General features: G+C 55.4%; 1 protein-coding gene across 2 annotated transcripts; it reads right to left on the reverse strand.

Moving 5' to 3' along the window:
- Positions 1-23: 23 nt before the first annotated feature.
- COMMD4 (COMM domain containing 4) lies at positions 24-8,332 on the reverse strand. 2 transcript variants are annotated; one of them, XM_044979399.1, is made up of 8 exons: positions 8,150-8,332; positions 6,513-6,584; positions 5,753-5,818; positions 4,725-4,764; positions 2,694-2,813; positions 2,065-2,145; positions 1,087-1,263; positions 24-811 (listed from the first exon to the last, which is right to left on the reverse strand). In XM_044979399.1, the coding sequence occupies exons 1-8, from the start codon at positions 8,150-8,152 to the stop codon at positions 771-773; spliced, it is 600 nt and encodes a 199-aa protein (XP_044835334.1). In that variant the 5' UTR covers positions 8,153-8,332; the 3' UTR covers positions 24-770. The 2 variants fall into 2 exon arrangements, with proteins under 2 accessions (XP_044835334.1, XP_044835333.1); XM_044979398.1 differs by lacking the exons at positions 4,725-4,764; positions 5,753-5,818; positions 6,513-6,584; positions 8,150-8,332 and having other exon boundaries at positions 2,694-3,800.
- Positions 8,333-13,214: the final 4,882 nt, after the last annotated feature.

Below are 13,214 nucleotides of genomic sequence, written 5' to 3' on the forward strand. Positions count from 1 at the left end.
GTACAACTTGCAGAGTCGCCCCAGCCATCCTGGATTGCTGCAGGAGTTCAGTCAGCGGGTGATGTGGAGCTGGCCTAGCCGCAGCATTTGGTGGGCTGCAGCGCGCTAGTCTCCAGAAGAGACATGGGAGCCCAAGTGCCTGCCCTGGAGTAGGCACAGGAGACAATTCAGGCAGAAGCAAAAGGACAGATCAGCTCCCTGCAGCTGTTCAGGAACAGAGCCACCAACAAAGGGCTGGGCAGGGACGTCAGGGTCTCTCACTGTTAAAGCAGCCTCCAGCCGGCAGGCCTGGGTGTTCTCCGGAGGCGTGTGTGTTACACGGTGGCACGGCTCATGGGTTTGGACGCCTTTGTTATGGGAACCCCGAGCAGAAGCTGGTCTCGAGGTGGAGATCTCATTAGCAGATGCAGAAGCCACCAAGCTCCCATCCACCATTGCTCTGGGGACGGATCCTGGGGTGGGGCTCCTGGAAGCACAAGGGCTTGTGGGCAGGATGGAGGAGGGGCGGGCAGGAGGCTTCACAGCAAGAGAGCTGGAGAGGGGGCGAGGGGGACAGTAGCCAGGAAGAGTGGGAAGAGCAGTCGTCAGTTTCAGCTGCAGGGGTCTGAGAAGGGAGGAGAGAGCCCAGTCCAACCTCTGCCCAGGCGGTGTCTGCGGCTGTGTGCAGCAAGGGGCTTCCCCAGCGGAGGAACCGCACCCACCAGACTCTCCGACGGGCCGCAGCACAATCAGCCGGCTCCTTCCACGCTCGCTGCCGTCCTCCCGGCTCCTCAGCTGAGAGTTTTCATCATGGCGTGGGCCTGTCTCAGCTCTGAAAGTGGAAGAGGAGACGCAAACAACCAATGGGGCACAGTGACCTGGATCTCAGCAGGGGGCGCTGCAGCCAGTTGCCAATTCACCAGTCACAGCAGGGCAGAGAATAACCTCTGCGCTGTGAGCAGGAACAGAGAAATGACACGACATGGAGACAGCCGATCTCTGCCTCGGCCAGTAGGGAGAGCAGCGGGGACACAGGAGAGGAAGCACCAGCCGGCAGGGCGGGGACGAGGCGAGCGATTCCAAGCTGCCCATCTGCCATCTACTCACCTGCCAGTAAGACCCGGAACTTCTCTGCAGACACGGTCATGGCAAAGGGCTCCGTCACGCCTCGGTCCCCGTCTCGCACCGTGAACTTCAGGTGCACAAGGGGCTCATTGACCTGCTGGAGCTCACTGGAGCTGAGCGTCTGATCCACCCTCCAGGACACAGAGTCCAGATGGTTCACTGAGGACAGAGGTAGAGCCAGTCTCAGGTTTGCGCTGTCAGTGTAAAACTCTCTCTCTATGCACAAGCCGGCGATATGGATTTGAGAAGCATTTTTCAAAAGCATTAAGTGGCTTCACCCACTCCTGAAATGCAGCCACCTCTGGTGTGTGCAACACAGCAACTGTCTTCCTGGCCCACAGCGACAATGTAAGACATTACAGGAAGGAAATGTCTCCAGTTGAAATACCAAGGGAGTTTAGGTCAGTGGAGTGGAGCCCTCTGAGATGGAGTGTGGCTGGGATAATGTAGCTAACACCCCTTGTTGCATAGATTCCCATGAGTCCAAGTGCTTAGCACCGCCTCAGCTGTGTCTCTCTTTATGGCCAAGAAAAATAATGCAGAAGGCAGAGCACTGCCTAGTGCATCACCTGCCCTACTCCCTGTTGCACTTGGATTGTCCTGGAGGTGAACTAACCTGGCCAGATCCTAACCTGTCAGGCCGACAAGGTCACAGCCCAAGGGGGTCAAACAACAGGGTTCTGGTCCCAGCTCCTGGTCATCCCCTTGGTTGCTGCTGAAAACCCATCTGCCCTCAGCAAACTCTGATCCTATCCCACAGTCCTCAGGAGCAAGTTCTTCCCAGGAAGTCCCAGAGGAGAATGGCTGAGAAAGTCCTATTGAACTTCCATCCATGGACACAGGGGAACAGCTAGAGGGGTGGGGGCAGTGGGTGCCAGCCTGTATCCCTGCTGAAGGACCATCTCCCATCCGCTGCCTGGAGCAGTGTCAGGTTTGCACAGCCAGAGGGGGAACACTTACATCTCAGGCTGCGTGTCCTCAGGCTGTCCTGCAGGGGGCTCTGTTTCTCCTCGTAGGACCGGCACAATCCTGTGGCATGTTCTACAAAACAAGGAGACCAAGAAACCACCCACCAAAGAGCATCAGATCGGTCCCTGCACAACACGACTCTGGTTCCAATGGGCTCAGAAGGGACCCTGGCTGCAAACTGCTGAGCTGGCCCGTTTAGCAGGGGGACTCTAGCAGGATGCTGACATTGGGGCGCATGTGGGATAACGGGGGGATGATGGTACCGTGGGGCATTTCAGTCAGAAGATGGCCCAGCTACTGCTCCAAGGTCTTTCCTGCTGGTTGACACAGCAAGTTCTAATTTCTCACTGATGGGAGAGTGCGGGAGACACACAACCCAGCAGCCTCCTCCCCCAGAGAGCCAACGTACTGAAGTCCACACAGTGCTGGAGCAAGGGTGGAAGGACACAGTTATCCAGGGTTACAGCCTGGTGCATGGGGTAGACAGACTCTGCTCTGCTCCCCGGCGCCCTCCCCTGGCTGACATCGCACAAGACAGTCAGGCTGCTGCTACTGACCCCAAGGCTCCGCAGTGCGCTGCAGCCCTCTCCGAGGGACCCATCCCCTGGCACTTCCCCTACCTTTGGGCAGCCCCAGCTGTTGCAGCTCGCTGGACAGAGAGTCGCTGCCTACGCTGTGTTTGGCTGCACTGGAGAGGATGAAGCTGAGCACGGCAATAGTGGCCTTCACGTCCCCGGACTCTGGAGAGAGGAGAAACCTTTGGGACTCTGCCTGGCAGCAGGGCTCTTCCCTGCAGGGAGGCAGCTTTGACAGACCCGTAAAATTGACGTAGGATCCAACAGCCCTTGCTGTGGCCTGCCCTTTGCAGTTCATCGTCTGCAAGAGACTAGAGAGGGTGCACGGACAGACGCCACCTCGCACTGGGCCACGAGGGGCAGCAGGGAAACAGGCAGAAAGAGCTGGGCTCATTGTCACCAACCTGGGTAAGAAGCAGTGATGGGCAGGGGACTGTGTGTGTGTTGGGGAGGGGGGAGTCAATGCAACCAGCAGGGGTCAAAACAGGTTAGGATTTCAACAAGCCTGGGACTGGCAGGGGTTAAGTCTAACTAGAATCGATTGATGCTAGGGATCCAAATACTAATAATGGCCAAGGGCCAGAGGCGTAAGGGCCTGTCTAAGCGCACACTTAGCTCGTGGCGAGCCGGGGTGTAAAGCTACCCTGCCTTAGCCAGCTGCGCACTGTCCGTGAGGACCCTGCTGCCGCGGACTAACAGCTCCCTAGGGCACTTTCACCTGCTGTTTCCAAGCAGGGCAGCTCCCAGACGTGCGGCAGAACTCAGGGTGTGGAGCAGAGTCCACCCAGGCACCTAGCGCATGGCAGATTTACACCCTGGCTTGCCAAAACTAACCATTTGTACAGCCAAAGCCTAAGGTTAACACCGCACAATAACCAGGCCAGTGGTGGTAAGACAGGGCCGAGCCACAGCACGGCAACTCAGCCAGGGTCATCTCATCCATGAAAACCAAACCCGGCATTTCACATCATGGTCCCATCTGGCCTCGATCGTCCAGCCTGACCTGTGTAACACAGCCCACTGGGTGCCCCTGAATTAATGCCTGTTTGAACCAGATCAGATCTGGATTTAGAAACTGCCAGTGATGGAGAGCACTTGGGCAGTTGTTCCAATGGTTAATGACCCTGTTAAAACACCTTATTTCCAGTCTGAGTTTGTCTAGCTTCAACTTCCAGCCATTGGCTCATGTTAGACATCTGCCTGCTAGACTGAAGAGCCCATTATCAGCTGTTTGTTCCCCATGTAGGTACTTACAGGCTCCCATCAAGTCTCCCCTTAACCTTCTCTTTGTGACGCTAACCTGGCTGAGTTCCTGGGACCCCTCCCCTCCCCTCTCCATTGCCACACTAAGACAGCAAGTTCTGCAGGGCAGGGACGGGGGCTGTTCAGCTGTTCAGGCAGCACCTGGGAAGTTTGGATTGCTACTGTGATCACCACAACCACCAGGCCTAGGGCACTTCCACACACTCAGGAAATGGTGTTACCCCCCACCCCCAAGGCCCAGAACCACCCAAAAATATAAAGCCAGGGCAGTGTTTGGGGTGAGAAGGGGGAACTCATCAGGCTGCCGATTAGCAGCATCTCCCCCCAACAGAACAGGGGCAAGGACCCTGGGAGATTAGCAGGGCTCCTGTGCTTGCTCACGAGCAGAACGTGCGGTCGGTTTCCAATGGCTGGGCATTAACTCTTCAGGCCTTCACTGCTTCAGGACGTGCCTCTCCACTCGTGACCCCAGCCAGCAACGCTTTTCAGGCAATGCGGCTAACAAAACCGAGCCCAGCGCCCATAAACGCTGCAGGTAAAATGTTCTCAGGCCAGGCACTGGGGTGTGGAATGGGCCAGAGGGGAGGTAAGAGTCAGCCAAAGCCTGGCCTAGCATCTCAAAGCCACCAGCTTGCTGCAGCCTCCCTGCCGTAAGCACAGACAGAGGAATGGCAGTTCTAGTAATGAAGCCAGCAAAGCTCCCTGGAAGGCGGGTGAGGCAAAGAGCCAAATCCACCGTGACAGCCTCACGGACAGCACTAGAGGAGCCCAGGCTACGGACACTCAACAGCTCTGGAAAGGAACAACACTCACCAAACTTGGCATCCGACGTTAGCTTCAGGATCTTTTCATACTGCAAGAGAAGAGCAACACCCAGGTCCATCAGCCCCAGGGGATCCCACACCCAGTGCGCACGGCACGGTGCAGAATGATCACTGAGCCCTCGCTGAGCAGATCCCCCACGGGGCAAGCAGAGCCAGGGTAAGGCCAACACTCCACAAGGGGCGTCTGGTTTCGGGTGCACTTGGAGTCAATAGGAGCGGTGGGGGCTCAGCACTTCTGAGTAACGGGGCCGAGGTGTCTCAAGGGGGGGCCCAAATTACTAGAAGCTGCTGGATTTAGCCTAAGTAACTTGCCCAAGGCTACATGGGTGATCGGGACTAGGACTCCTGGGTTCCTGGCTCCCACTAGCCCAAGCTGCCTTCACAATGGGGGGGGGGGGTACAGGATGGGCCATTCCCATTGGCTGCTAGTGCTCTAGGCGTGTCCTACAGGGAACCTTCATGATCCAAACAGCGGGCAGCTGCTGTCTGCGATGGGTGTTACAAATGGCTCAGCCCCATGTCCCCGAGCGGCCAAACCCCTTTGCTGGGAGACCTCAAGGGAATCCGCGTTGTCAACCACCGGCCACTCCCCTAGCGATGGCAGGGCCAATGGGTGGATGAGGTGAAGCAGACCACACAGGACCCTTAGAGAAACAGGCACTAATACTTACTAGTAAGTACTTAGCAGCCGTACGGCCCTTTCCACCAACAGATCACCCCGGTGGGGGAGTGTCACTGGCCTTATTTTACAGGTAGGGACACAGGCTTTAGGCACCTTGCCCAAGATCAGTGGCAGAGCTGGGACTAGAACCCAGGTGTCCTGACTCCCACTCTGAACCCCCCTCCACACACACACACACACACACACACACACTCCACCACACTGCCTGCCCTGAGGCCGGCCAGCTCGACATGGCCCACGCCACTCAGCCAGGGGGGAGGAGAGACTTAGTCTCTGCGATCGCTGGATCTCTGCTCAGCGGGGCTGAACGTGGGAGAAGAACGTCCTGCACTTACATCAGTCCCCTCTCCCTGCAGGTCCTTGAGCACCTGGCCACAGATGAGCTTCAGTTTCACCGAGGACTGGAAAGGAGAGAGCAAGAAAATAAAACCCCTCTGCAGCGCTGGGCCTGTCGGGCACTGCCTGGCAGGAGTCTGAGCTCCCCTCAAAACACACGCTCTCTGCCACATCAGGGGGACCCATTTCAACCTTGCCTGGCCTGCCCCAGCCAAACAGTCACTGGTTTGGGTTGTTTTTAAACCACTCGCTTCTCTGCCACTTTGGGGAACACCATGGTTTGGATTCCACAAAGAGACTCCCTGAGTTTTGGATGCAACGGTCAGGCTAAAGCCCCAGCCAGCTCTTGTGCTGCACTGAGTGTATTGCTCGAGCCCTCAATCAAAGCCTGTTCTATGTTCCTGAGCCTCTCCCCGCTCTCTTAGGGAAGCCCGGTCAGCCAGAGACAGGCGCAGAGCTCATGCCAGTCGCTCAGGGACCTGAGCTTTCCCCCTTCACCAGATACTCTGAGTCCCAGAGCTCAGATCGGGATGCATCACTCAGATATTCCCATTGCTCCCCCAGGCCGTAGATACCCCTCTTGACAGCCAAGGCTTCGTGCTGATTGTCTGATTTCACAGCACCCAATACCATCTCGGGGGGAGGGGGGAGAGGGGGGAGGCGGGTTAATAGCAAAAATGGCTCAGACCCCAGGGTACCAGGCACCGGGTAAGATCCAGAAGAAAACAGAGAAAGAGAAAGCTAAAGCTTCCACTTAACTATTTTGGCCAAGGTGCTGATTTCGGCCAGGACCCAGTCGGGACAGTCCAAGTCTCCGCAGAACCGGAACCTCTGGAAGGAGAAGATCGGGGGCCGTTAGGACCCAGGTGGCCTTTGGGCCAGGGGACGTCAGCGGTAGAGTGTCCTTTGCAGGGCAGCCCAGCTCTTCTTGCCAGAGCAGGGGAACCCTCATTTCCCACGTTATTGCTGCCCTGCCCCCGCACTGCACCAGAAGAGCTGCCCCTAGATTTCTTTCCTCTCTGGGTACTTGGCTGCCCTCATCTCCGGTCTCTGCTCTTGCTGAGCCTGCTAAGGAGTTGGATGGCAGCTGGGTCGATCCGGAGCTGTACAAATAACTCTCCTCCTCAGGCCCTGGGTCCCCACTGTATAACACCCCTGCGAACTCAGGCACAGCGGCTCCGTGCACGGAGGTCATCAGCCTTTGGAGCAAGCTCCTGGGGAGAATGACCGGACGCAACTGGCCAATCTCAGCCCTGGCACAAGGGGACGCAACTGCCCTGAATTCAATGGGCTTCCCCCCCGGGCTGAACTGGGCCCAGAGTCTGAGAGAGAGATATTCATCCCCAGAGAAGGAAAGAGATAGACGGGGCTGGGGTGTGCCCAGAGGGATCAGTCTGATGAAGGGGTGGGGTGAAGGTGGGGCAGGGCAGATGGCCCCTTCCTGTTCCTAATAGCTACCAGTTAGGCCACAGATTCAGCAATTTAACCCAGCAAATGCTGGTAGAGACCATGAGCCTGAATCCTGGATCAGGAGCTTTATACCCCCTGCAGTTACATAGCAAGAGCAAGGGCACAAGACCCTGGCATCTCATGTATACAGGTCCACATGCTACAGAACCAGGCATAAGCCTCTCAGAGCAGGGGGCAGACGTCTGGGTCGAGGGGAGCAGGACAGCTGATCCCCCCCCCCCCCCAGTGTTTAACATTAACATGGCTCTGAAATGATCCTTTCCCGTCATCTTGTTCCCCTGCACATCCAGTGCTGAAGCCTTTATTACTCCCTGCTTTAGAAACACAGGTGCCGCTACAGCAACAGCCCATCACTCCCACCATCCTGCCCCCAGCCCTGGCTGCTTCAGAGGAAAGATGCATTACAAGTTTTCACTTGCCCCATTCTGCCGTGCAGCACTTTGGGGGGTGGGGGTGAGGCAGCATTTCCTTCCTGATCCTTGCAGGCTACTGTCCTGCACCCTGAAGCATGAGATTCATTTACCCTGAGCACACTTAACTAGGAGAGGTATTAGAACTCAAAGGGCTGCCCCAGTGGGTTCGCCAGGCCAATTACCTACTGTGCAAAGGGGCAGCTCGTTCTGTTTGCTCCAGCTCCTTCCCGGGGCCCCACTGATCTCAGGTCACTGGAGGGAGGGAGCAGTTTTTAAGCCAGACCCGTCACAATATTTAACACCCCCCCCCCGCCCGATGCACGTGTTAGGAAGCTGGTGACACTGGCCTGGCTAATCCCAAGCACTGGGCTAGCAACGGGGAGTCCTCAGCCATGGCTCCAGCTGTTACCCGGAGTCCCTGCTGCCCCGGGGACACAGCTCTGCATCGCCCCAGGCCCCCAAATCCCAGCAAAGCACTAACACCCCCCAGCCATGCACCGCGCCTGCGCTCACCATGGTTTCCTGCTCTCTCTGCAACGCCTGACCACGCCCACGGCAGGGCCGGAACCCATCAGCTGATCTCGGAGCGCGGTCAGCTGATCACAGACCTCCCGACGCTGCTGCCTGTCAGCCGCTCGCTGAGCCGAGTCAGCTGAGCGCAGCTGTAGTGACGCTTCAGCCGTGGAGCCGGCTGGCTTATTGCACAGACTGAGGCTCAGCCGGAAGCAGCTGCCCGCAGGGGTGTTACCAAGTCCTGAGACAAGGTGGGGGAGGGGATGTCTGTTATGGGGCCAGCTTCTGTTGGTGGGAGAGACGAGCTTCCGAGCCACAACGAGCGCTTCTTCGGGCCAGGCCATGTAGGCTTGTCTCTCTCACCAACAGAAGCTGGGCCAATAAAAGCGATCACCTCCCCCTAGGGTGACCAGCTGTCCCGATTTTATAGGGACAGTCCTGCTTTTTGGGTCTTTTTCTTATATAGGCGCCTATTACCCCCCCACCACCTGTCCCGATTTTTCACATTTGCTATCTGGTCACCCTACCTCCCCCACCTTGTCTTTCTAGCATCCTGGGACCAACACGGCTCGAACAACACTGCATCCAAAAAATCATGAGTTTAAAAAACTGCTCCTACCGTTAGGGGTTCTTTTCATTTGGTGTCTGGTTTTTGAGGCTTCAGGTCTTACATTTTGAAGCTTTTTCTATGCAGTGCTGGAAAATGACGGGGTTTTTAAATGGAAGTTGAGAGTCTCACATAATCTCATGACTCCATGAGTTGGGGCTTTAAGGCAAAGCACCAATTGTCATGAGTGAGACAGCTGATAAAGTTAACTGAGAGTAAATCCAGCAGCCTGCTTTGTTGCTAAATTAAAGCAGTGAATGATCAGTTTTATTGGGTAATCATCACAAAGGCCAAAGAATGGGAGCCCAACTCCACACACCCCCACCCCACCCCCAATTCTATGGAAGATCTGATCCAAATGTCATTACTTGGGTTTCTCTCTATGATGGACCAGACTAGAGCCCTAAATCCAAACATGTCCAGTCTCAGGGAGTTCAGATTTTGATCTGAATCCAAAGCAGGTTTGATCCAAGCTCTTCCAAAAATGTGCCTATGACACACTGCTTGAGGGAGGGGGGAAGAAGAGGAAGCTTTGGGGGATGGGGTAGTTCTGTGTCATTACTGAGATGTATTCACTTTCAAACCAGCTTGACGCTTTCCTTAACATTGCTGTGGGGAATGCAGGAGGGATTGGGGATGGGATGAGAGGGCATCAATGCCTGCAGGAAGGGTTAACAGCTTAGATGGGCAGGGGAGGGTCAGGTCAGCCAGGCTTTGACTGTGGGCTGGCTCCTGATCACCTTTTCCTATCTCCCTGCCCACCTACTGGCTTTCCAGCCTCAGGCCCCACACGCCTTTCCCCTCGCCAGCTCCCTTTCACTCAGTAACTGGCCAGGAATAGCTCCACGCTGCACTGGGACACTGGTCCCCTTCCTGTGTTCCTGATGCAGACAGTCTCCCGCAGCTGTAGGGAATTAAAAGCAGCTCTGCAGAAGGAGGTGAAGCTGGGTCTAAAAGTAAGGAGGCCACTGAGAGGCAGGGTTTAGGGCAGGGCTCGGCAACCTTTCAGAAGTGGTGTGCCAAGTCTTCATTTATTCACTCTAATTTAAGGTTTCGCATGCCGGTAATACATTTTAACGTTTTTAGAAGGTCTCTTTCTATAAGTCTATAATATATAACTAAACTATTGTTGTATGTAAAGTAAATAAACATTTAAAAAACCTTAAACTTCATTTAAAATTAAATTAAAATGCAGAGCCCCCTGGACTGGTGGCCGGGCAGCGTGAGTGACACTGAAAATCAGCTCATGTGCCGCCTTTGTCACGCATGAAATAGGTTGCCTACCCCTGATTTAGGGCGTAGCGTTTCGCACACACCCAGGATTTAGGTCAATGGAAAGATCGTTCCCTCTGTGGCTGCACATGGGAAGTAACCAGCCTGGGCATACCGAGGGGTGGGGGGATGAGGGAGGAGTGCCAGCTCCCTGCCAGCACCACACCTTGCACAGAGGAGCTGGGGAGAGCTATGCACCTGCCAGGTACATCCAGTGAATTAGGCACCAACTCCCCTGCCTCTTCTGCTGGGGTGACTAGTTCCCCTCCCACACACAGTCCCCCAAAATGATGAGAATGTTGCAAGCTGAACCTTGTAGGGTGAAATCCTGGCCCCGGTGAAGGCAGTAGCAAAAACCTCCATTGGCTTCAATAGGATTTCACTGGTAGCATTTCCTTTCCCACATGGACCCAACTTCTTGCCTCTCCCCCTTAAAACACTGTCCCAGGAGACCTCTCTACCCTTGGCCCCAAGGCTTCTGTTCAAAGCAGCGGGAGCAAAATGGCCATAAAAATATTGAAACACTAATCTTGGGGCTGACAAGGCCTGAGCTAATGTCACTGCTCCATAGCTTGTTTTTGCTGCAGCCTTTGCCCACCCTTCATCTGGACAGTTAGCCTGTAAAGTGCCTGGGACAGAGACCTTGTCTTCATCCTGATCTCACACGTCCTTTCACAGCAAATGGGGAAACTGAGGGACGTGGAGTTTAAGTGACTCACCCAAAATCACATCAAGGGGTTGCACGCTAGCAGAGAAAACAAGCATGCTTTTAAATAGCTATTGTGTTCAATTTCTCAGACTGTAGGGTTTTTGTTAAAAGCCAATGTTTATATAGGACTAAAACATTAATCTTTTGTGCAACTGCATTTAACATGCCTATTATTATTTATATTACAGTCCTGGGCACCAGGTTTGTATAATTTTGGTGGTGCCCAGAACGGGTCCAAGCAGAGCCATCTCTGGAGCAACTGCCCCAGGCCCTGCGCTTTGGGGGGGGCCCCATGCTTCAGGGGGACGTGGGGTCCAGGCAGAGCTGTCCGTCCATAGGACAGACCGGGGCAACCGCTCTGGGCCCCGCGCTTTGGGGGGCCCCATGCTTCAGGGGGACACGGGGTCCAGGGCAGCCTGGAGGGTTAGTGGGAGGGCTGATGCCGGCAGCAGCAAGCGACCTGGCCCCAGCCCGCCCCTGCTCCACCCCCATTCCACCCCTTCCCCCAAACCCCCACCTCTTTCAGGCTTCTGCCCCCTCCCCTGAGCGATGCAAGGAGCCAGTGGGGCAGAGCGGAACAGGGTGGGCTGGGGCCAGGTCGCTCGCTGCTGCCAGCGCCAGGCCCCCCACTAACCCAACAGGCCGCCCTGGACCCCACGTCCCCCCGAAGAGCAGAGCTCCCCAAAAGCGCAGTAAACCCAAACATTGGTGGAGCCAGGCCCACGTTCCTAAACATTGGTGGAGCACAGGCACCATGGGCCATATAACTCGCTGCCTATGATTACAGGAGCATCTAGAGGCTCCAGCTGAAATCAGGGCCCCATGATACTTGGTGCTGTGCATACACAAAGTCCCTACCCTGAACAGGTCACAATCTAACTAGGCATGACAGGGCCAGAGGTAGTGACTTGCTCAAGATCACACAGCAGGTGAGGCCAAGCCAGGATAGGGTTGCCAGGTGTCCAGTTTTTGACCAGAACACCTGGTCAAAAAGGGATCCTGGCAGTTCCGGACAGCACCAGGCCGTTAAAAGTCCAGTTGGCATGAGGCTGGCAGACTCCCTGCCCGGCTCCTGGGAAGCGGCCAGCATGTCCCTCCAGCTCCTAGGTGGAGGGGCAGCCACGGGGACTTCGTGGGAACTGTGGCCAATGGGAGCTGCAGGGGCAGCACCTGCACATGGGAGAAGTGCGCAGAGTCCCATGGCCACCCCAGGGCTACCAGAGGGACGTCAGCCACTTCCTGGGAGCTGCCTGAGGTAGGCACCGCTGGGAACCCACACCCCTCACCCCCTCTTGCACCCCAACCCCCTGCCCCAGCCCAAAGTCTCCTCCTGCACCCCAAACCCCTCATTCCTGGCCCCACCCCAGAGCCTGCACCCCCCCAGCCAGAGCCCTCACGCCCCATCCCAACCCTCTGCCCCATCCTGGTGAAAATGAATGAGTGAGTGAGGCTGGGGGAGAGCGAGTGACGGAGGGAGGGGAATGGAGTGAGCAGGGCCTCGGAGAAGGGGCAGGACTGTTTGGTTTTCTGTGATTAGAAAGTTGGCAACCCTAAGCCAGGAGCAGGACCCAGATCTTCTGAGGCCCAGTCCAATGCTGTAGTCTAGCTCCAGGCCTATGCTACCTCTCAACGCCTGTTCTGAGAACTGTGCTATTGGTTCTGATGCAAAATAAGTAAAAGCCATGTTAGATTTTTAGCGCCATTAGGAGTAAAAGGGGAGAAACAAATCCCTGCTCCTTTCTCTTATTTTGGTTCCTCCTTCTCCCATTCCCTAGTCCCCTGTCCCTCCCTCTCTCTGCTTCCTTCCCAGCAGAGCAGAGACCAGCGGCTCCAGGTACTAGAGCAGGAGTCAGCAACCTGTCAGAAGTGCTGTGCCGAGTCTTCATTTATTCACTCTAATTTAAGGTTTCGTGTGCCAGTCATACATTTTAACGTTCTTAGAAGGTCTCTTTCTATAAGTCTATAATATATAACTAAACTATTGTTGTATGTAAAGTAAATAAGGGTTTAAAAACATTTAAGAACCTTCATTTAAAATTAAATTAAAATGCAGAGCACCCCGGACCGGTGACCAGGACCCAGGCAGTGTGAGTGCCACTGAAAATCAGCTCACATGCCGCCTTTGATACGCGTGCCATAGGTTGCCTACCCCTGTACTAGAGTCTAGGATGGGCCATGGCAGCAAAACTATAATAAACTCAATGTAAACCACTAACAGTGGAGGAGCCAGGAAGGAAGGGAGCAGATAAAAGAGCCACCACTGAGAGTCAAGCTGCTCTTATCACTCCCAGTGTGACAAAATCACACACACTAAAAGCCAGGTACCACCTAAGTAAGGTGCGCCAGGTGGTAACACTATAATTCTCTACTGCCAGCAGGGGGCGGCAGAGCCCTTCAGATCAGGTTCTCAGGACTTCTATTCCCAGCTGCAAAGCAAACACTGTACCTTGCCTCTGCCCCCAGGGCTACCCTGCTAG

Source organism: Mauremys mutica, chromosome 11 (assembly GCF_020497125.1).
Source record: "Mauremys mutica isolate MM-2020 ecotype Southern chromosome 11, ASM2049712v1, whole genome shotgun sequence".
Taxonomy (NCBI): Eukaryota; Metazoa; Chordata; order Testudines; family Geoemydidae; genus Mauremys; species Mauremys mutica.